The sequence below is a fragment of the Passer domesticus genome, chromosome 7, assembly GCF_036417665.1.
Source record: "Passer domesticus isolate bPasDom1 chromosome 7, bPasDom1.hap1, whole genome shotgun sequence".
NCBI classification, from domain to species: domain Eukaryota; kingdom Metazoa; phylum Chordata; class Aves; order Passeriformes; family Passeridae; genus Passer; species Passer domesticus.
This window is the reverse complement of record NC_087480.1, coordinates 15,314,715-15,336,817: the sequence shown is the minus strand read 5'-3', so window position 1 is coordinate 15,336,817 and position 22,103 is coordinate 15,314,715. Positions and strand designations below refer to the sequence as shown.

Genomic DNA, 22,103 nt, shown 5'->3' with positions numbered 1-22,103 from the left:
CGGCAAAATTTCTCACTTCCTAATGAGGGGTTTCTGATCTTCCTCTGCTGCTCTGCAGTTCCAGTGTCTGATGAAGACTCTGATGCGATGGTGGATGATCCCAACGACGAGGATTTCGTCCCTTTCCGTACGCGGCGCTCCACTCGGATGTCGCTGCGCGCGCAGATGGCGCAGCGAGCCGCCCGCTCCACCTTCACCAAGATGACGTGTGCCAACTGCAGGACCCCCCTGCAGAAGGGCCAGACTGCCTACCAGCGAAAAGGGCTTCCTCAGCTCTTCTGCTCCAGCTCCTGTCTCACCACCTTCTCAAAAAAACCGCCTGGCAAGAAGATATGCACCTTCTGCAAAAAGTGTGTGTTCATTCCCCTTTCCTCAGCGCTCCCGTGCTTGTGACCCCACTCACCTGCTCCACAGCTCTCCTGCCAGTCCCCTTCCTATGGCCCTCGTTCAGCCACATCACTCCTGCCCACTGCCCATGTCTTCTTTCACACACTGCCTATCCCATGCTCCTTACATCCCCTTCATATTCTTGCTTTCCCTCCCTGTCCCCAGACTTAGTGCCCCATATTCCAGCCTCCCCTCAAAACAACCTCCTGCATGCTTTGTCTTCAGACACCTCCCCCTGGGCCAGGACAGAAGCTGCTGTGAGACAGTTCTTGCCAACTTTTTGGGACACCAGAAAGTCCTGTGCATTGCAGTGAGCCATCCTGTCCCTTTGTGGCAGGACACACATGTCCCTGCACTAACCCATCCCCTCCTGATCCCCAGGGAGATCTGGAACACCAAGGACTCTGTGGTTGCCCAGATTGGTTCAGGTGGCTCTTTCCATGAGTTCTGCACCTCTGTCTGCCTTTCCCTCTACGAGGCCCAGCAGCACAGACCAGCACCTCAGTCTGCAGATGCCTCGGACACCAGCCGCTGCAGTGTTTGCCACAAACCTGGCGAGGTAAACGAATCCCTTGTCTTCCCATGTCCTGGAGGAAGTGCTTAGGACTTGCAGCACTTAGTCTTGGCCAAAACCAGGGCATTTGCCAGGTTTTCCTGTGGTGTGAGGCCTCACTCTCAAGCTTTTCTTTGCCCTGAGGCTCACTGCTTCCTGCCACTCTGCTCTCCCAGTTGCTCCTCTGCTTTTGGCATGGGAGTCCACCACGAGTCCACACCAGCTTCCAGTATGGCACTTCCCAGAGCTTTAGTGCCTGTTGTCCCAAGGGCTATGCTTGTATTGGTACAGCTGCATTGGGAGGAGGCCCGTGGTGGTCTGGGGAGTGACAGCAGTGATGTCTCTGCAGATCCAGCACGAGGTCAGCAATGGGAACGTGGTTCACCGCATCTGCAGTGACGCCTGCTTCACCAAGTTCCGGGCCACCAAGGGGCTGAAAACGAACTGCTGTGACAACTGTGGACTTTATATCTACAACAAGGGCTTGCCCCTGGAGTACCTCTTCCATGAAGGCCAGCAAAAACGCTTTTGCAACTCTGCGTGTCTCAACAGTTACAAGAAGGTGGGTGGGGGCAGCTGCCTGGGGTGGGGGGGTCTCTGTGGGCACACAGCAACTTTGCTTGGTGTGGCACAGGGCATTGTATTATATAGCAGGTGACTGGAAGTGACTGGAATCCCCTTGGTCTTTGATTGCTGACAAAGCAGATACAAGATTGCTGTGGGGAAACTCTGAAGCAGGCAAACAGAATTTATTTTATCTGCATGGGATCCACTATGGACCCAAGCATGGGTCAGAAAGTCCATGAACTAGTGGTAGAGTGACAGTAGTATATGCAGTTAGCATGGACTGGCTTCTGGATGTCTCCCTAAAGATGGGCTGGGTATGTTCCTCTGTCGCCTGAGCAGTTTGCACTTAACTGTGTTGAAAGTGGTTGCCAAACTCCGTATTCCTGCCAGGCTACCCTTGAAATGAGGAGTTAAAGTGCCAAAGGCAGCTTTTTTGCTACCACCACCTGAATCTGCAGACTGTAAGCCTGTCCCTGGCATCAGGTGGTCACTGTAGGAGAGCACTCCTGTAGTAGATACAGCAGTGGGGTGGGATGTGGTAGCTGGACCTTGCCAGCTGTGATGGTCTCCTGGAAGCTCTGTTCTGCTCTGTGTTTGCAGAAGAACACTCGGGTCTACCCCTGCATGTGGTGCAAGACGCTGTGCAAGAACTTTGACATGCTGCCCAACGTGGATCGCAGTGGCAAGATGGGCCTGTTCTGCTCCATCTGCTGCACTACCTCCCACAAAGTGAAGCAGTCAGGCTTAGTTGGTAAGAGCACCTGGGTAGAGGGAATCATCACCTTTCCACTTAATTCCTTCCTTGGTATTGTTTATTGCTTGTGGATGGGACTGAAAAGAAGGTAAAAGCCTGGGGGAAGAGTCCAGTGAGACAAGTGGAAATGCAGAGGGAGGAACCCTTGCAGCATGTAGACATCTTAATACAGAGGGTAGTGTACATTGCTGTTCTTGAGAATGAATGCAGGGAGCAGTTGTGGTGCTGGATTGTGCTGGCATTGCCCTTCCCATTACATGGTGGACTGGGGTGTCCAGGAGTGGGACAGGTATTGCAACCTGTTTTGTCCAAATTTCTATAGAGCCAGCATCACTTCTGTGACCCACTCTGCTCTCCATCTGTTTAACATTTCTGTCCTAGCAGAATCTGGTGCTCTTAGTTTCCTGCTGTTCTTGTCCCTTGCTTTGTGGTAATAGCTTGTCAGACTGAAGATGAGTGAGTAGTTTGCATGCCATCCTCAGAATCCAGTCCCACATCCTGTGCTGCTGCCCTCACAATTCCTATCTGTTTCATCAGGTCCCCCCAGACCCTGCAGCTTCTGCAGAAAGAGTTTATCTGAACCCTGCTATTACAACAAGACAGACCGGGTTGTCTACCAGTTCTGCAGCCCCAGCTGCTGGACCAAATTCCAGGTACTGAAATGTCCTTCATGCTGGGCTGGGCCATGGAGCTCTTACCTTCTTTCACATTAAGCAGAGGCTCCACCTTCCCTGAGCTCCTCAGGGAGGGCTCCTAAGAAAGTCTCTTCTGGAGCACAGGAGTGGCAGTGACTGTGATTGCTCAAATCCCAGTCTTGGCCCTATCTCCCCATCCTCTATTGGGATAAGCTGGGCTGTGATTCACTCTGTCTGTCAGGTTATGCCCAGCAGGAGGGCAGTGCAGAGCTGTGCTGCATGAGTGCTTTGAGGTAGAGTGGCCTTATGAGTGCACAGGTAAGGCAGCAAAGCACAAGTGCACCCCTGATAGCTGAGTGGAAAGGGGCAGAGCTGCCCTCTCACCAGGTGTCACTGAGAAACATAAGTCTTCCAGGACGTATTGTCTAAGAATTTACAACTAGCAGGCCTGGATACCTCTTTAATAATTTTAATAATAATCCTCAAAGGCTTGACTGGTGATTTTTAATCTTCTGATGTTAAGTTTCAGCGTATGTAAGATGTCTGGTATTCATAGGCAATTTCAAGAATATTAGTTTTGTACAGTTGTCAAAGAACAAGGTAACAGCCAGGAAGACCTGAGAAACTCAGGCCAGGACATGTCTTGGGCACCTGAGAAAACATAGAGAATCTAGAGGTAAGAGTTAGTTACCCACAGGTGCAACATTTCTTTTTGAGATTTGGTTTGTTTGGGGCTTTTTATTTGGCAGTGGGGGAGGCATTTGGTTGGTTGGGGGTTTTTGGTGGGTTTCTTTTTGTTTGTTTGGGGTTTTTTATGAATCCTTGATGTAATCCTTCACTGAGTAGTGTAGCTATAGAGCTTTTAGCATTGTAGACTTCATAAGACTAGAATCATAGAACAGTTTGGGTTGAAAGGGACCTTTAAATGTCATCTGGGCCAGCCTCCCCTGCAGTGAGCAGGGACATCTTCAGTAAGATCAGGTTGTTCAGAGCCCTGTCTAATCTGATCTTGAATATTTCCAGGGTTAGGGCACCTACCTGTGCCAGTGTTTCACCACCCACATAGGAAAGAAAAATAGCTCATCTCAATATGCTCTCTTTTAGGCTAAAACTATTACCCCTTGTCCTATTGTAACAGGATCTGCTAAAATGTGTGTTCCCATCTTACTTACAAGCCCCATTTTAAGTACTGAAAGGCCACAAGAAGGTCTCCCCAGAGCCATCTCCAAGCTGAATTATCCCAACTCTCAGCCTTTCTTGACAGGAGAACTGTTCCAACCCTCTGGTCATTTTTATGGCCCTCCTGTGGACTCACTCCAACAGCTCCATGTCCTTCCTGTGCTGGGGACCCCAGAGCTGGAGGCAGCACTGCAGGTGGAGTCTGACCAGAGTAGAGCAGAGGAGCAGAATCCTCTCCCTTGACCTGCTGGTGATGCTGCTTTTTGGGCAGCCCAGGACACTCTTGCCTTTCTGGGCTGTGAGCTCATGTTGCCAGCTCATATCCAGCCTCCATCCCCCAGCATCCCCGAGTCCTTCTCTGCAGGGCTGCTCTCCATCTGCTCATCCCCATCCTGGGTCAATACTGGGGTTGCTCTGTCCCAGGTGCAGCACTTTGTACTTGGCCTTGTTGAACCTCATGGGATTCCCACAGGCCACTGCTGGGGCTTGTCCAGGTCCCTGTGGGTGTCCCTGTGTCCCTCAGGCACTTCAATGAATGACTCAGCTTGGTGTCATCTGCAAACCTGCTGAGGGTGCTCTCAATCCACTGTGTCCTTGATGAGGACATGAAACAGGTCCCTGAGGGTCAGCACTTGTCACTGATGTCCATCTGGACATTGAACTTTTGGCCACTACCTTCTGCCTGCAAACACCCAACCAAATTCCTCATCCACCAAGGAGTCCAGCCATCAAATCATCTTTCTCCAGTTTAGAGAGGAGGATGTTGTGGGGAACTATGCCAAAGGCTTTGCAGAAGTCCAGAGAGATCACACCCATAGCTCTTTGCTTCTCTGCTGATGTAGTCACTCCATTGAGGAGACAGCCAGGTTGGTCAGGCAGGACTTGCCCTTGGTGCCCTGTGCTGGCTGTGTTGGCACCTCCTGTGCTCCATGTGCCTCAGCACAGCTTCTAGAAAGATCTGTTCCATGATCTTCACAGGCACTGCACAGTTCAGTTGTTTCCAGGGTCCTCCTTTCTACCCATTTTAGAAATGGTTGCAACATTTCTCCTTTTCCCAACTGGGACTTAATTAATTCATCTAACTTGAATTATTACCATAGAAAATCAGCATTGTAAACATATGAGTAAACCCATGCATCACCTGGGTTAGGAACTGTCTTGTTGGCAGATCTCAGAACACACTTGTCAAAGAAAAAACACTGAAGAGACTGTTACAAAATGGCTTCTTGGGGATCAGTGTTAAGCCCAAGGACTTCAACACCTTCATTGATCATTTGGCAATAAAGTCAAAGTAAGCATGATGAAATTTAGCAAATGAAACAAAAACTGGTGAAGTGTTAGTCCATGCTGCATTCAGGGTAGTCACAGAAAGCAAAGCAATTTGATTGATTGACAAGGCTGGTTCCTCCTTTAAAGTGTGCTTAAATTCAGTTTCAGTGCAAGATGCTGTGTCAGCCTTACTCAGGTAGTGTGGAGATGCAAATCCTGGAAAGTAAGGATTTTGAAAAGGCCATGGAATTACAGCAGATAACCTATTCAGTATGAGCATCTCAGTTTACAGCCATACAGGGAAGGATTAATTTATTGTAAGTAAAAGCAGGCAAACACAGAGTTAATGTTTGAGGACCAGGGAGCAAAAGAGCTGCCTAGAATGATGCACACGTAGGAAGGATGTTCTCCAATGTCCACTTCATTTTCAATGCTGAAGAAAAATGGGAAGTATTCTGAAGAAAACCCCAAAAATTAAAAATAATTGTGCTGAGGCACTTGCAGAACATCTTATCTGAAGTTATCAGAAAGAAAACCAGGAATGACTTTATTAATAAATATATCCTTGTGGATAAGGCACCGAATGCTAAATGTGTTGTGGACAGGACACCAATTGCTGTTTAATCTAGCAGATTAATCTAGCAGAAAATGGGATGAGAGGCTGCTTGAATTCTTCAGTTGCATTTTCTTGAAAATAGAAATCAGGCACCTGTGCTTCAAGAACTTTTAGAGAAATCCTCAGAAGAGGTAACAGAGCCCTCATCATTTAAGTTTTCAAATGCAGTAGCATGGCAGTCTGAAAGCTTGCCTTCCTGAGAAGAGCTGGACCCAGCACAGTGGAAGCAAAGTGAAATTGCTCTCAAGAATCATCTCTCCAGGAGCTTGAGACAAGATGTGATGGACTGACCGAGTCCCCACGGTGGCAGCAGGTCTGAGGGGCCAGGCCGGCTGCAGGCCATGAAGGAGGTGGCAGTGGTGGCAGTGTGAGGCAGGTGCCTGCTGCCCTCCAGCTGCTCTCCCCCCATGAGCTGTCTCTGTCTCCTGCAGCGCACCAGCCCGGAAGGTGGGATCCACCTCAACTGCCATTACTGTCACAATCTGTTCAGCGGGAAGCCGGAGATCCTGGACTGGCAGGTGAGGACTTCCCCCAGGGGGATGCTGAGGTGGAGGCCAACACTGCTGAGAACCTCTGGGGTACTTCCTCTCCCTGCTCTAAGCAGAGCTCCTCCTCTGCCAGGCCTCTGAATGCCTTAGCTGCAGACATGTGCCTGGAGACTGTGTGAGGGCTGCACTCCTGGTGTTCAGCTGGATGTCAGAAGGGCAGGAGGGAGGAGACCACTCCTGCCAAATCCTGTGCCAGGAGAGCTGGGGACTTAACTCAGCCCTGTAGCCTTTCTCTGGCTTCCCTGAGAAGTGTGGGAACCTTCTGCCAGCCTGGCTGACCTGGCTGTGGTCTCTTTGGCAGGACAAGGTGTATCAGTTCTGCTGCAAGGACTGCTGCGAGGACTTCAAGCGGCTGCGTGGGGTGGTGTCTCAGTGTGAACACTGCAAGCAGGAGAAGCTGCTGCATGAGAAGATCCGTTTCTCTGGAGTGGAGAAGAACTTCTGCAGCGAAGGTACTTGGGGAAGGCGTGGGAGAGGCAGAGCCCCCATGCCAGCCCATGCTGGGGGAGGAGAAGAGAGCATGGAGAGGAACAGAGGGGAGATTGTCTTAGCCAGGCCCTGGGGCAAGAGCCTTGCCATGCAGTGAAGGGAGGACTGTTGTGGGGATGGCTTGCTGTCCAGCCAGGCCCTAGGGCAAGATCTTTACCGTTCATTGTGTCCTTGGGGAGGGCCTTCTCACAGCTTTTCTCTCTCTGGGGGCTGGGGAGACAGCAGGTGGCAGCTCCGCTCCTCCTGTCATCATGCACTTCTACGCTCTTGCGTCTGGGCTGGCCTGACCTGGCCTTGCCCTGCCTGCTGGGTTCCTGCACACAGGAGGTTGGAGTCAGACTCTTCCTAGAAGCATGGAGGTGAGAGATGGCAAGTCCCCGTGAGGTCCCATCTTATCCCAGCCCTAGGGGCCAGTGCTGGATTGTTCCCTACAGTGTGTTGCGTGTGCTCTGTTGTCTCCGCAGACCTGGATTCTGGTCATGTTTGGGTCAGGGAGGCCCCCCAGTTCATCCTGGGAAGGTTTCACTCCTATTGTTTCTCCGCAGGGTGTGTGCTTCTTTACAAACAGGATTTCACCAAGAACCTGGGCCTGTGCTGCATCACCTGCACCTACTGTTCTCAGACCTGCCAGCGGGCGGTCACCGAGCAGCTGGAGGGCAGCACCTGGGACTTCTGTAGTGAAGACTGCAAAAGCAAATACTTGCTCTGGTACTTCAAGGTCAGTATTGGCACTGGCAGCTTGTGCTAAGTGCTGTGGTGGGCACGGCACCCAGATAAGTGGGCATTGCACTGAGGAAGTTCGCACTGCTGGAGTCTGGCTGGCACTGCTGCGGAGAACCTGGCACTGCTGGAGTCCTGCCTGGCAATGACGGGACACTGCTACGGGGAAGCTCACGTAGCTGGAGTCCCCAGCTGATCCTGCCAGACAGAGCACTGCACTGAGGAAGCTCACAGTGCTGGATCCGCGGCCAGTGCTGCTGGGAGAAGTTCGCACCGCTGGAGTCCCTGGCTGGCACTGGCAGGGCACTGCTGTGGGGAAGCTCACTGCACCTTGCGATGTGCACCTTTCACTGGAGAGTTGTGTTGCACTCGGAGGGGGTGTGGTTAGTTACTCGTTGTTTCTCTCCTGCTGATGCGGGCTTTAGGCAGCTCGGTGCCATGCCTGCAAGCGTCAGGGGAAGCTGCTGGAAACCATCCACTGGCGGGGGCAAATCAAACACTTCTGCAACCAGCAGTGTCTGCTGCGATTTTACAATCAACAGAACCAGCCCAACCTGGACACGCAGAAGGGGCCCGAGAGCCTGCTGAACAGTGAGTAGGAGGGAGGGAGGGAACCTGCATAGCTCAGTCTGAGAGACACAGGGAAGACTCAACAGCAGGGGGTGGAAGCTGCCTGCCTGGGACTGGAGGAGACGCTAGGGAACAATCCTGCACTGGCCCCTGGGGGGGAAAGGACGGAGTGGGACCTAATGGGCTTCTCCATCTCTAACATCTATGGTTCTATGACACACAGGGCCCAGACGGGAGGAGCCGGTGCCAGCGTGCTGCCTGTAGCTCACACTCTTAGCGAGGATACTCAGGGATTTAACATCCTCAAGTTGCCAGCGGAGAGCTCGATTTACAGGGTTAGGGGACAGCGTGGTTTGGCATGACAATCCACCTGCAGCCTCACACCACCTCCGAGCTGTGACCTTCTCAGATCTCATAAACTAATCTGGATTGGGCCAGGTCAGTGCTTGGATGGGAAACATTCAAGGACAAAGAAGGGTGCTGCAGGAAGTGGTGCTGGTGATGCTGTAGGTGGGCTCTCCTTCAGCCAGAGCTGAACCTAGAACGGTCTTGAGGGAGCACTGAGCTGCTGGAGGCACTGTGTCTTGCAATGTTAGGTTGGAGTCCTACCACTTACCCAAAGTTCACTGCAGCTTTGGGGAGTTGCCAACCCTGTGTCCCAGATAACCCCATTCTGCATCCATGGAGTACCAGCTGGAGAGGAGATTTTCACTGCCTGTTGCCCCATTTCCTATCATTAACTCAAGCCAATTCCTTATGGAAGATTGCAAAGTGCTTTGGGATCCCTCAGGATGGAAGGTGCTCCTAGTGACAGTGACAAGACACCACCTGGCCCTCGGACACCTGCAGTCTCATTCTGCTTGGTCTTTGTAGGCCACGATCTCCTGGGTGACCTGGGGGATATAGTTAAAGTGCTTGCAGCTTACAGTGGGACTTGATTCAGTGCAACAAGCTTCAAATCATACCTGCATCACAGGTTCAGGCCTTTGCTGGCCTCTCTGGGATTTCATGACTTGTAAAACCCTGGCTAGGATGTGCCAAGGAGGGGAAACCAAGACAAGGACCTTCGCATGAGAGACCTCATCCTCCATCTCCAGACTCTTGAGGTTCCTCCCCTGGCTGTAGTGCAATGATCATAGGACAAGGGAAGCTCCAGATGCTGTTGCTGCTTAGGCAGCAAAGCAGAGTTGCTCTGCCAGAAGCAGCAGGTTCCCCCAGCTAGGGGAAGCCCAACCTGCCTTCCAAGAGCCATGCTCCCTAACAGGCTGTGTGAGGTGACAGCTCAAGTGGCAGCACACTGGAATGACCTGGAAAAGGAACTGTTGGTTTCTGCTGGGACAAGGGTGCCCATGGGAATTCTGCTTGATTTACTGTGCTCTGCTGCCCAAGGGAGGAAGAGGTGTGTGACATGCTGCTTCCTGTAGCTCACCAAGTGATTCCACAGCCCTAGCCGTGCTGTTCCATTTGTCTTCTGCTGTCAAAGCATGTTGCTTTTGAGAGATCTGTAACACGGCTTTTGGGACAGGCACAGTGGGCAGGCTCTGCCTGCAGAGGGAAGCATGTTTCACACTGTTCAGCCGTTGTCTCACGGAGCCATGGATCACAAGACTGAGAAGTACCTTCAGCACCACCAACCATGAGAGTCTCAGACCTCCACCACATCTCTGGAGGCCCCCCAGAACTCTGCTGCTTGGTGTGTGGGGCATCACTCTTCACTGTGCCACAGCTGCATCTCCATGCAACCTGTAAGGACTAAAGGGAGCCCAGGAAAAGCCTGTCACCAGTCATCAGTGCCCAGCTGAGCACGAGTTCCAGGCTGCCCCAGCAGCTCCTGTGCTTAGTGGATGCTGCTGGTGGCACTGGGCCCTCTGTATGCTCTGCCACACCAGTCCCCTGCCAGATGTGGGACAGCTGTGGACATCCTTGCCCCAGGACTGTGGCATACTGCTGAGTTTGCAAAGGATGCTGAAGCCAGGACCCACTTACACAGAGAGCTTTCCAGCTGTGCTGTGCTGTGCAGGGTTTTTGGGAGGACCAGCTTCTGCATGGTCTCCTGTGGACCTGACAGCTGTGTTGCCAGCTTGCAAGGGACTACCTGGATTTCAGGTTCATCTTGGACAGAGCTTTTATTCTTGCTTACTCTCTTGCAGCCAGTGATTGCCTAAAACCATTAATTCCTGTGATCCAGTGGCTGCTACCAGTCTGGTGATCCTTGAGAGTTCTTGTAGCTGATCATACAAGCAGATGTTCCCTTGCTGGGAACAGTTCATATAGTGTGGGATTGAGGAGCATTGCTTCAAAACTGTGCCCAAAGGCTTCCAAAAGGAGCTGGCTCTGCACTGGGCTGTCCAGCTGGAGAGGGTAGAAGTCACAGTTGTTACAGGCAGTGCGTTGGTAGCTCCTTGTTGGTTTTGGGATGAGACTAAAGAACAAACTGCAGCTTTCCTGGAAGCCTGGACACATAGCACATGGCAGGAGAATCTTGTTTTCTTTAGTCCTAAATCATTGACCAGTGGGGCAATCCTGTTTGCTTTAGATTCTGCTGCAGTAGAAATTCTGCTCATAAGCCATAGCTTGTCTTTTCTCATTCAGGCCATTGGTGTTTCCTTCCTGCCCATCTGCTTTGGGTTGTCAGGGTGAGTTCTTGGCCCCTGAGACTGCTGCAGATCCTATGGCTGAATGCTTAGCTGCAGACTAGGGAGCTTCGTCCAGCTGGGATTTATCTGTTGCCCCCTGTGGTGGTCAGCAAGTGGAGCCTTATAGGCCTCAAATTGTACAAGAATTATCCTGAATTTCTTCAGGTCAGAGGAAGTCTTCACAGTGTGAATGTCCCTGTGTTGGACTTTTAGGAATCTGGATCTTTCCTGAAGGACCTGTCTGTGTACAGGAGTTGTGAATGGACCCGCCACTGCCTTTGGGTGCTGGGACCTGCTGCTGTCCTTGCAGGGGTCTCCTCCATGCATGGCTCACCAGTAGAAGGCAATTCTTTTTGCCAGTCAAAGATCCCTGGTAGGTAACCAAGGATCACGGGAGACTGGGATGAAGGTGCTCTGTTAGCTCACCAGCCTTTGAGGTGGGTGCAGGTTTTCTGCAGAGCACATGAGCTGGAATTCTCATCCTAGGCAGGGTGATAGTGTCACCACCCAAGACCAGCTCTGCCACACGTGCCTCTCACCTGCAGGTGATCCTCTCTTTCCTTAGGGGAATGGACTGCATCCCTAGGGCTGGGGCAAAGCTGTCTCTCTGCTTTCTGGGATTTCTCACAATGCTGCTACTAGCTCTGTCACCTTCTTCCTAGGGATCTCGAAGCACTTTGCCAAGATATTTGTTGCAGGGATATGGAGGCACAGGGAGGGGCCATGGCTCGGTACAGCAAGCCACTAGGCAGAGCTGGGATTAGAGCCCTGGATTCCTCTCTCTACAAGGGGCTGGGATTTCTCCTGACCTGCTGTGATGGGGAAGGGGTGGACTGTAAGGGAGCACAAAATCACATGAGAATAACTTGATTTTGGAGTTTTAGTGTCTTCTGAGGTGCTAGGGCTAGAGATTGTGGAAACATTAACTGTTCCTGGAGTGGCCAGGAGCAGTTTCTGGGGAGCCTGTCCCTGCTCTCTGGCTGCTTGCACCTCCAGTCCCAGCAGTGGGACATGTTGGCCTAGGAGCTCTTTAACTTAATAGTTGTTACTTTCTCTTACAGGTCAGACTTCAGAACCAAAACCAGCTGTCCCTTCCACACAGAAGGCAGAAACTAACATGGTAAGACCCATTGGAGGTAGGAGTTTGCAAGACAAAGGGGCTGTCCCTAAAGAGAGGACAATTCTGCCATTGCTCAGGGAGATTTCCTTCTTCTATAACCAATGCATTTTGAGATGTCTGGGTAGTGGGGGATGAAAAGTGGGGGATGCTGCCTAGGAAGGCAGCATCAACATATCTCTTGCAAGGGGGAAGAATAACTGTTCCCCAGGAATCAGTGATGAGCTCCAGAATATCCTGACACTGTGGCACTGGCTTCTCTTTGCACAGTGCTTTCCTGGGCCTGGGTATAGTTGCTGTCCCACTGTTTCCCTCTACCCCATGGGACAGGAGCCACCTTTGCTGGACTCCTGGCACAGCAGAGGCAGCACACAGGCTTGCTGCCTGCCAGGAACAGCTTGGCTGTCCTTCATCATGGCCTGACCATGGGAGTGTCCATGTGTTGCAGGCTGCCAAGCTCCAGCAGGTGCTTTGGGAGTCATTCCACCTGCACCTGTAGTAGGGAAGAGATTGTGCTGCCTTAGGTAGACACCAACCTCCTGCTTTCTGCATTTCCCCAGCTGTCAGCAAAGGCCTCCTCAGCCCAAACCTCTCCAGCTGTGCCACCTCCTGCCCCACCTCTGGTTCCAGCCACCCCTCGGAAAAACAAAGCTGCCATGTGTAAACCACTGATGCAGAACCGGGGTGTCTCCTGCAAGTTTGAAATGAAGTCCAAAGGATGTCAGACAGGTAGGAAAGCAAGATTTAACTGTAGGATTACAGGGGCATTTTGGAAAGGCAAGTGGCATATTCCTGCTCCAGACTAACTGTGAACCCAGCCTGAAATGCTGCACAGAGCAGGCTGGGTGATGGCACCATGCTGAGGAGTCTCTGGGCAGGTGCAGGGCACACATGGCAGGGTGGGGGTAGGGAGCCCATTTCCATCACCAGCAAAACAAGAGATGCAGAGAGCTCTGTAGCATGATCCTACCTTGTGGGACAGCTCCTGTTCCTCAGGAGATCATTATCTTGTCTGAGGGCTGTCTGCTAACAGGTTCCACTCTAGTTCCTGTTGGTCATGTGTCATGGTCATGCCTGCAGCATATGTAAGGCAGCTAGACCTCTTAACAGAGCTATGTAAGAGCAGGATTTGTATTTCTGGCTAAGGCAAGCCTCTCTTGTTGCTGGCCTTGACTTGCTGCTATTGCAGCTCTGCCCCTGAGTCCTAGAAGCTGGTGGCTGGAAGGGCTGTGGTGCTGGATGGCTGGGGGCATGGCAGCATGCAGCAGAGCTGGGTGCAGGAACTTCAGGGATTAAGGTCACTGATGTATTTCTGCTCTTGTCAGAGGCTGACTGGAAGCCCCAGCTGGTTGTGTTGCCAATCCCCGTCCCGATCTTCGTGCCTGTGCCTATGCATATGTACTGCCAGAAAGTACCTGTGCCTTTCTCCATGCCTGTCCCGGTAAGCAACACGCCTCACCTGCTCGTGTTCTCCTGCTGCTGTGATCCTGCCTTGCTCAAGTCTCCCTGCTTCTCTCTTCATGCTCTGCTCCTGCCTCTGCTTTTATGTCAGTCTACTGAGTGTCGGTTTTCTGCCTGGTGTGCTGCTGTCCACAGGTGCCTGTGCCAATGTTCCTGCCCACCACACTGGAGAGCACAGAGAAGATCGTGGAGACCATTGAGGAACTGAAGGTGAAGATCCCCTCCAATCCCCTAGAGGCTGACATCCTGGCCATGGCTGAGATGATTGCAGAGGCTGAGGAACTGGACAAAGCCTCCTCAGACTTGTGTGGTAGGTTCTGCCATGGCTTGGCCTGGTCCAACAGCTGGGATCAAGGGGGAGCTAAAACACTTGATGGGATTGTGGCTCTCCCAAAGCCTTTGAAAAGGAAGCATGGAAGACCAAGTCCTTAACTTCTGCTAAAGAGGTACCAGAAGGGAAGAGCTGCAGCAGGGAGCAGTGTCTGCCACTGTCCCTTTTGGGGGTGCCAGTCTTGTGGCACATGTGCAGCTCTCTTAGTTTATTCAGGTGGCAGTTCAGATTCTTCCCTAAAGCAGCTTCCATGCTACAAAAGGTAGCTGCAGGCAGCCCTCGTCTTGCAGGTTTTTTTACCTGGGGGCTGCATTCCTACAAATGGCAGTGATGGGGGTTGTGGCTGGGCAGACAACAACTGTCCAGTGTCTTGCTGTCCAGGGAAAGCTGGACAGCTCAAGTGTCATGGGGCTGCTCTGAGCACCCAGATTCTGACTTCATTTTCCAGCTGTCACAGGGAAAACAGACAAAAGTCTTTCAAGAAAGCTGGGTTTCTCATGAACTTTTTCCTTTCAGACCTGGTGAGTAACCAGAGTGCAGAGGGTCTCCTGGAGGACTGTGATCTGTTCGGACCAGCGCGGGACGATGTGTTGGCTATGGCTGTCAAGATGGCAAATGTCCTCGATGAGCCAGGCCAGGACCTAGAGGCTGACTTCCCTAAGAGTAAGAGCTGGGTGACACAGGTGTGCAGGGCTGGTGAGGGTCCTCCCACTGCCCTCAGCTGTGAGCACTTACCTCCCTGTGCCCTCTGACTGAGCTGGTGTGAGAGCCCTGCCGTGACTGCTGGCAGCAGGGCTGGGGGGACCACCACTTCTGAAGGAGTGTATGTTTGTCCAGACTAAACTTACCTGTTGTGAACATGAGACCCAGAGAAGGGGGAATGAGAAGCTGGTTTGAACAGCAGGGCAGCAGCACTGATGTGTTTATGAGTGATGATTCCAGAGGATCCAGCTAGATGAGAAACCTGGACAAGGCATGGCATCTCAGAAATGGCAAAATTGCTGAGTAGCTGTTCACAGAAGGTGGAAGAAGAGGCAGGGACTTGCAGGAGCACAGCAATGCTGAGGCAGGATGCTAGCAGCAAACAACAGAATCGAGGTGCCTGTGCCAGTCTGTCCACAGTTACTGGCCTGGCACCAGGGAATGAGGAATGTTCCTCAGGTTTAAAAAATAAACAGGCAAAAAACTGTCAGAAAGGAAAATGGGGGGTTCTGGTCATTCTGAGAAATTTTAGCATTGTCTGGTGGAGCCATATTTTTTTTGTTGGGCTGTGGCTAAAAGTTCATGCCAGGCAGTGGTAGAGGATGTGAAGTGTTCCCTCTTCATTTTGCTGTAAAAATCAGACCAGCACAGGGGCCAGGATGAGAAGTCTCAGCTGAACCCTTCTGCCTGTGTTTCCTTTCAGACCCTCTGGACATCAACCCCAGTGTGGATTTCCTCTTTGACTGTGGGCTGGTGGGACCAGATGATGTGTCCACAGAGCAAGATCTGCCTCGAGCTGTCCGGAAGGTGAGTTCTCTGTGGCTGCTGCCTGCTTAAAGCCCTTTGGTTTGGAGTGGGAGCTGCCACCTGGGATGTAGGAGGTGAAGTGTACCAGAGTCTTTGGTGTGCTGGGGAGGTTGTGCCCTGGCCTTTTAGGGCATGGTTGGCCTGAAGGCCACTCCTTGAATGAAAATACTTGCTTGTCACTTTGGAGGAGCTTTGAATGCTACAAGTCATGTGACAGCTGGTCTTTTTCGTGCCTGTGACCCTCATAACTGATGAGCTTTGTTGGCTTGGCTGCCAGCAGAACAGTGCCTGCTGCCATGGCACACTGTAGGGAGCTGACAGATGTGAGGGGTGGCCAGGACTACTGCACCTGTCCCAGGTAGGTGCCCAGTCTCACAGAACACCTCTCTGCAGGGGCAGAAGCGCCTGGTGCTCTCTGAAAGCTGTTCCCGGGACTCGATGAGCAGCCAGCCCAGCTGTACCGTGCTCAACTACTCATATGGTGTGAATGCCTGGAAGTCCTGGGTACAAGCCAAGTATGCAGGGGGAGAAACCAGCAAGGGAGAGGAGCTACGCTTTGGCCGTAAGTGCCTTGTCGGGATGCTGCAGAGTGGTAGAAACCTCCCAGAAGCTGGACCTTGGGGTGTTGAGGTGTTCCTGACCTTGTGGGCTGTTGTCTGAGGTTGCTGTGCTTGTCTCTGCAGCCAAGCCCATGAGGATCAAGGAAGACATCCTAGCCTGCTCAGCAGCTGAGCTCAACTACGGCCTGGCCCAGTTTGTGAAGGAGATAACCCGGCCCAATGGGGAGCGCTATGAACCAGACAGCATCTATTACCTCTGCCTTGGCATCCAGCAGGTGAGGGAGGCCTGGCTGCCCTCGTCCTCTGCAGCCAGACTGGGGGTTCAGGTCTGGTGAGGGGAGCTTGTACCCTTCATTCTGCCTTCTGGGGACCCAGAGAGGCTGGCTGGACTCTCCTTTGGTGTCTCGTGCCAGGACAGCATCCCACACGGTTTGGTCTTTGTTCCCAAGCTCAGAGAGTAGGTGGCATCTGTTCCCCAGCCTTGTACCATTCTTGCACATCTCTGAGGAGGGCTGGGGGCTGTCCCCAAACTCAGGCCCTTCTTTAGCACCAACTCTGCTTTGTCATGCCCTAGGACTTTCCTTGCAGCTCTCAGAAGTGTCTGCCCAGCAGCTCTGGTGGTGCAAGGAGGGGTGCTCTGCATATGTGCTCTGGGCTCTCTGGGGAGGGTTTGCATTCCAGGTGCTGCTGTGTTTCTCTTGACTGTGTGTTCTGTCCTTTCTAGTACCTGCTCGAGAACAATCGTATGGTGAATATATTTACAGACCTTTACTACCTGACCTTCGTGCAGGAGCTGAACAAATCCCTGAGTGGCTGGCAACCCACAATCTTACCAAATAGTACGTGTCTTCAGAGTCCCTTCACCCCCCACATGTATCCAGTTTGTGCTTGTAGCCTTGGATCCTCTAGCCTGATTGTTCTCCCCCAGCTTCAACCTTGGCATAGGCAGCACAGTCCTGCTGTGTGTTGAGGTCATACTGACCCAAGCCAACTGCAGAGCCAGCGTGGTTTATGCTTCAGCAGCTTCTGTTGCCCACAGTCAGGGTAGCTGGGAGCAGAGCACGTGTGCTTTGTATCCTGGGGCAATTTGAATCTTTACAACACTTCACAGTGATGTCTCCCCCCTTTAGCAAGGAGGATGCCAAGCCAGGAGGCACACTGGTGCATGTGTTTGTGTTCCCAGCACATGAGTGAGCCCTGCACATGGTGCTAGGCCTTGGCCAAGGTTGCTGTGCTGCTGCCTTGTGAACAGGCTAACCTAGAGCTCTGCAGAGGCTTTTCATGGTGCTATGATCTGGGCTGCCTTCCCTGCTGTGTCTTGTCAGTAGTTATTTCATGGATCCAGCCTCATCTCTGCAGATTGGCTATCCCAGGCAGAGCCATTTGACTCCAGATCTGTGTATCTAGGCAGGAGCTGGCCAGATCTCTCCTGCCTGCTGCTTTTCCTTAATCTCACTGAGTGTGGTGGAGCACTGACCTGGAGTTCACTTTTTGGCCATCTGTAGTGATGAGCAGTTAGGATTGATTTGGGTTCTCACCTGTGGTTTGGCTGTGATCTGGGGAGGCTTATGGCTGGGCAGAGCTCTAGCTCTGCTCATGGCTCAGGAGAAACAACCTTATGGAAAAAGAGATGCTGTGAAGCATCAATCTTTTGCAGTGAGCTTTCCTGGGCAGGGTGAAGGGATTGCCACAAAGCCACTGCTGATGTGACCTGCTTCTCCCTCTGTGTGTTGCAGACACAGTTTTCTCCCGTGTCGAGGAGGAGCACCTCTGGGAGTGCAAACAGCTGGGTGTTTACTCACCCTTTGTGCTTCTCAACACCCTCATGTTCTTCAACACGAAGTTCTTTGGGCTGCAGACGGCGGAGGAGCACATGCAGCTCTCCTTCACCAACGTGGTGCGCCAGTCCCGCAAGTGCACCACAGCCCGTGGCATGACAAAGGTGGTGAGCATCCGCTACTACGCTCCTGCCAAGCAGAAGAAAAGCCGAGGTGGGTCTGGGGGAGCAGCTCTGTTCCTCCCCCTGCATCCCCCATCAGGATCCAGCCATGATCCAGCTCTGTCCCTCTCTGCAGATGGCGGCTCTGGAAAACGGAAGCGTGAGGAGGAGGTACCGATGCTGGAGCAGCGGGAGAACAGGATGAACCCCCTGCGATGCCCAGTCAAGTTTTATGAGTTTTATCTCTCCAAATGGTGAGGCTTTTTCTGGAGAAGAGGCATGTGCTATTTTGGGGTCACTTCTTAGTTTTGATGGAACCCTGTGGAGTGACTGCTGCTCTGCAGACATTTGTACATGAGCATGCAGTCTTGCCCAGGCTCTCTGCTGCTTCACTTGACCAAGTTTGAGAGAATGCTTCTCTCTGGCCTCTTCCACTTCCTGCCCTTCTGGAGACTGGCAGGAATGTGCAGTAAGAGTCCAGTGCTTGGGTGGTAAGGGGTTTTGGCCTTGAGCAAGGAGCTGTAGGCTGAGTTTGTGTCCTTATCCTACTGAATGACGAGAGGCTGTGACAAGCTGTGAACACCCCTTGCTAAACAGGACATCAGGGTGGGCTGTCTGAGCTCCTGAGGCTGGTAGCCCGGGTCTCACCCTCCCTCTCTCCACAGCCCCGAGAGCCTGCGGAACCGCAGCGACGTGTTCTACCTGCAGCCCGAGCGGTCGTGCATCGCCGAGTCCCCGCTCTGGTACTCGGTGATCCCCATGGACCGCAGCATGCTGGAGAGCATGCTGAACCGCATCCTGGCCGTCAGGGAGATCTACGAGGAGCACAGTCGCCTCAGCAGCCTGGAGGATGACGTGGACTAAGGCAGAGGTGCTGCTGGACTGGCTGCGCTCCAGCCCTGGACACCTCATCTTGCTGCTTGCCATTGCAGGGCAGGGGCCATGCAGCATAGGAAGGGATGGTGCTGCAGCAGTGCTGTCCCTGCATCGTTACCAGACTTGGACCTCCCATCCTGCTCGTTACAGGCATCCCCTACGTCCATGGCCCCACACTCAGCTCTGTCTCGTTTTGGCTGCTGGGTGAGCCATCTTCCCCAGGGTCCGTTCCCGTGGCACAGGAGTGGCAGAGTCCCTGGTGCAGCTCCCCTTGCCCAGCCCTGTCCTTCCTCTACCCCCAGCCCTGCCACTACCCCTCTCTCCCTGTGCCCCAGGGCAGGAATTGCACAAAACACATTGGACCAGTGGCCCCCAAAGCTTTTACTTCCCTCTTCCTTTAGCATTCTCTCACAAGGCTGGAGGTATCAAGGCAGGAACAGTAACTCTGCTGCTGGGGCAGGATTGTCTTTTCAAGCCAGTGGGCATGGGCCACAGGCAGCCTGAGAGCTGTTGGGTCAGGGGGAGAACTTCTGTCCCAGGATGGGAGAGATTTGGGTTGGCTGCAGGGAGTAGATAGAGCTGGCACTGGAATTCATGGGCAGAGATCTGCCCTTGCCACAGGGATACCTCCCTTGTGTACAGCCAGGATGCCTCCCTCTCTTTGGTCAATGTTTTCTGACTCTGCTGAAAACTGATGGAGATGGGTCTGTACTAGTGCTGCCCCTCTCTCCCCACTGTTCCCTGTCTTGGTGTAAGGACCCTCCCCTGTGCAAGGTGCCATCAGTAGAAAACTCTGCTCCAGCCAGGGGCCCAGGCATTTGCTGGCAGAAGCAGGGAGCCCTGCCTGGCCTCCCCCTCCCTCCCACAGCCACAGGCTGCCACCACCCTGCCCAGGGCAAGTCCAGCTTCAGCTGTGCCACTCTGTGCTGCCTCCTGCCCCTTCTCGTGTTCTGGTCGGTTTTCTTGAGCTGTACATGGGTCTCCTGTTGAGCCTGTATATATTGTTCTGAGCCCTGGCCTGGGGCCATCTGTTCTCTGTGTCCATGTGGAGAGTGAGCTGCTCACCAGTCTTGTTGTAGTGATGCCAGGGCAGTAGGACTAACCCTGTCTCTGGAAACCATTCATTTCAAATAAAGATGTGAACAACTGGTAGCCCCTGGTTGTTCCCCTGGGCAGGGTGAGCATTGTAGGAGAGCAGGGCTGGTGTCCCTGTGCTGCTGTGCACCTTGCTCCCGTCCATCCCAGCCTGTGCTGCCTGCACTTCTACCTTGCCTGGGCCCTGCTGTCCTGCCAGCTCTGGCATGTGGTGATGGCCTCTGCCCTAGTGTCCACTGGTGCCAGCATGGCATGCCCTGCCTGTCCCTGCCCTGGGCCCACAGTGCTGCAGCCCCACCCAAGCAGCAGTGGCCCTGTCCTGGCCATGCAGCGTGGCTGTAGGATGGAGCAGCTGGAGAGCAATGCCACAGTGCCTGTGAGCAGAGCAGGAGTCAAGTGAGGTGCAGTAAGTGTTTATTTTCTCCCCCTTCCATGCTCTACTCTCAGCCCTGCTGCTCCCAGGGGTGCCAGGAGCAGCTGAGCAGTGTCCCCAGAGCTGTCCCCAGCTCTCATGCTGGCCATGGGGTCCATGCCTTGGGCCTGGCAGAGACTGGGGACACAACCACCACTGTGCCCACCCACGCATTGCCCATCCCTGCCCATCCCAGCAGGCCACATTTACACTGCCAGGTCTGCCGTTCGCACGTCCCTGTGGGACCCAGCAGCCACCCCTAGCCATGCACCTGCCTTCTTCAGCGGTGCCAGCCCAGGGGGGGGTCTGCCAGCAGCCAGGGGGCTGCCACCCCTGGGCAGAGTGACATAGGTGCTGCCAGGCCCCGCAGGCCCACCCGCAGCGGTCAGGATGCGGGACTTGGGGCCTGGCCCCCGACGGCACTTGGTGAGAGCCAGGTGGTAGATCTCCACCAGGTTGAGCAGCAGGGAGACGCAGGCCACCCCCAGCATGAAGAGGATGAAGATGGTCTTCTCAGTGGGCCGGGAGATGTAGCAGTTGACCGTGTTGGGGCAGGGCCAGCGGCTGCAGGTGTAGAGGGGCTTCAGCTGGAACCCGTACAGGGCGTACTGGCCCACAATGAAGCCCACTTCCAGGAGAGCCTTGAAGACGATGTTGCAGATGTATGTCCTCAGGATGGCCCCCCTCATGCACACCCGTGCCCTCGTGTTGCCTGCAGGGAGCTGGGGCTGCCTGGGGCGCTGCCGCCTGGCCCCGCTGCCGGCCCGCGCCGCCGTCTGCTGCTGTACCTTCTCCTCCAGGTGCACCAGGTGCAGGATGTGCCCCAGATACACAAGGCTGGGGGTGGAGACAAAGATGATCTGCAGGACCCAGAAGCGGAGGTGGGAGATGGGGAAGGTGCTGTCATAGCAGGCATTTTGGCAGCCGGGCTGCTGCGTGTCACAGGAGAAGCCAGACAGCTCGTCACCCCAGACCCGCTCCGCGGCTGCCCCCAGCACCAGGATGCGGAAGACGAAGAGGACGGTGAGCCAGACCTTCCCCACCACCGTGGAGTGCTCCTGGGCATTCTCCAGCAGCCGGCCCAGCAGGCTCCAGTCCCCCATGGCACGTGCTGTGGTGCCCTGCAAGACAGCCACCCTCCAGACACATCTGCCCCACAACCTGCCAAAATGCCACCCCACTCTCTGGTCAAGCAGGTGTGCACAGACCCAGCGCAAGGCTGTCCCTGGAGTGTCCCCATCCTGCATCCCAGGGGACCCCCTCACCTGTCCCAAGGAGAGCAGGGGGAGCAAAGGCCTCCAGCAGAGAGCTGGGAGCACCACAGGGAACAACCGCGGTGGCGATCCGGCACGGGCACCTCTCACCGTAGACGGTGGTGGGGCAGAGCCCAGAGCTCCCACGCCGCCTGCTCTGGTCACTGGGGTGTGGGGGATGCTGCCAGGCCCCTTCCCAGCTGGTGCCCACTCCTCCGTGGGGCGCGGACAGGTCTGCCTGCTCCGTCTGTCCGGTCACCCAACAGCAGGCATGGGGTTATGGGGACATGAGGCAGCTGCGTGCCCCATTGGCTTTCATTGTGACTGGCACATCAAACAGCCACTGGGGAAACTTTTCCCCTCTATTTTTGGTCTGGGCACTTTTCTAATTATATTCGGGGCTGCAGGGGCTGGTGCTGGGGGAGCGCAAGCCCTTGGACACTGATCAATGCCACCCAGGGGTCACTGGCTGCTGCTGGCTGTCAGGGTAACACAGCCCCAGCCCCAGCTCAGCCCTGGCACTGCAGCCACACAGCCCCTCGTGGCACCCACCAGGGCTTGGGTGCAGGGATGGACACCCCACACTGGCACCCCAGCTCCTGGCATACCCCAGCCAGAGCAGAAAGG

The 22,103-nt window shown here is 53.9% G+C and overlaps 2 protein-coding genes across 7 annotated transcripts in view; one reads left to right on the top strand and one right to left on the bottom strand.

Annotated features, from left to right (window-relative positions):
• Nucleotides 1-19,868, top strand: part of ZMYM3 (zinc finger MYM-type containing 3) — a 32,647-nt gene extending 12,779 nt beyond the window's left edge. For 5 of the 6 annotated variants that reach the window (XM_064427028.1, XM_064427027.1, XM_064427025.1 and 2 more), the window contains 21 exons: nt 59-350; nt 769-946; nt 1,290-1,502; nt 2,108-2,258; nt 2,799-2,914; nt 6,392-6,478; nt 6,810-6,960; nt 7,543-7,715; nt 8,143-8,308; nt 11,985-12,043; nt 12,601-12,769; nt 13,366-13,481; nt 13,637-13,811; nt 14,349-14,495; nt 15,238-15,341; nt 15,735-15,903; nt 16,025-16,176; nt 16,626-16,740; nt 17,638-17,892; nt 17,977-18,094; nt 18,506-19,868. In XM_064427028.1, coding sequence (XP_064283098.1) covers nt 59-350; nt 769-946; nt 1,290-1,502; nt 2,108-2,258; nt 2,799-2,914; nt 6,392-6,478; nt 6,810-6,960; nt 7,543-7,715; nt 8,143-8,308; nt 11,985-12,043; nt 12,601-12,769; nt 13,366-13,481; nt 13,637-13,811; nt 14,349-14,495; nt 15,238-15,341; nt 15,735-15,903; nt 16,025-16,176; nt 16,626-16,740; nt 17,638-17,892; nt 17,977-18,094; nt 18,506-18,704 — 3,305 coding nt within the window. In that variant the 3' untranslated portion in view covers nt 18,705-19,868. The remainder of the gene's footprint in view (nt 1-58; nt 351-768; nt 947-1,289; nt 1,503-2,107; nt 2,259-2,798; nt 2,915-6,391; nt 6,479-6,809; nt 6,961-7,542; nt 7,716-8,142; nt 8,309-11,984; nt 12,044-12,600; nt 12,770-13,365; nt 13,482-13,636; nt 13,812-14,348; nt 14,496-15,237; nt 15,342-15,734; nt 15,904-16,024; nt 16,177-16,625; nt 16,741-17,637; nt 17,893-17,976; nt 18,095-18,505) is intronic. The other variant, XM_064427030.1, reaches the window with a different exon arrangement.
• A 340-nt stretch (nt 19,869-20,208) lies between these two features.
• LOC135304536 (gap junction alpha-3 protein-like) lies at nt 20,209-21,963 on the bottom strand. The gene has a single exon (XM_064427041.1). It carries the CDS (start codon nt 21,468-21,470, stop codon nt 20,430-20,432), a length of 1,041 nt encoding a protein of 346 aa, XP_064283111.1. The 5' UTR covers nt 21,471-21,963; the 3' UTR covers nt 20,209-20,429.
• Between the last annotated feature and the right edge of the window lie 140 nt (nt 21,964-22,103).

Bases quoted from the DNA above. Each gene is read 5' to 3' on its own strand.
- LOC135304536 (XM_064427041.1), bottom strand. From the start codon at position 21,470: ATGCAGGATGGGGACACTCCAGGGACAGCCTTGCGCTGGGTCTGTGCA.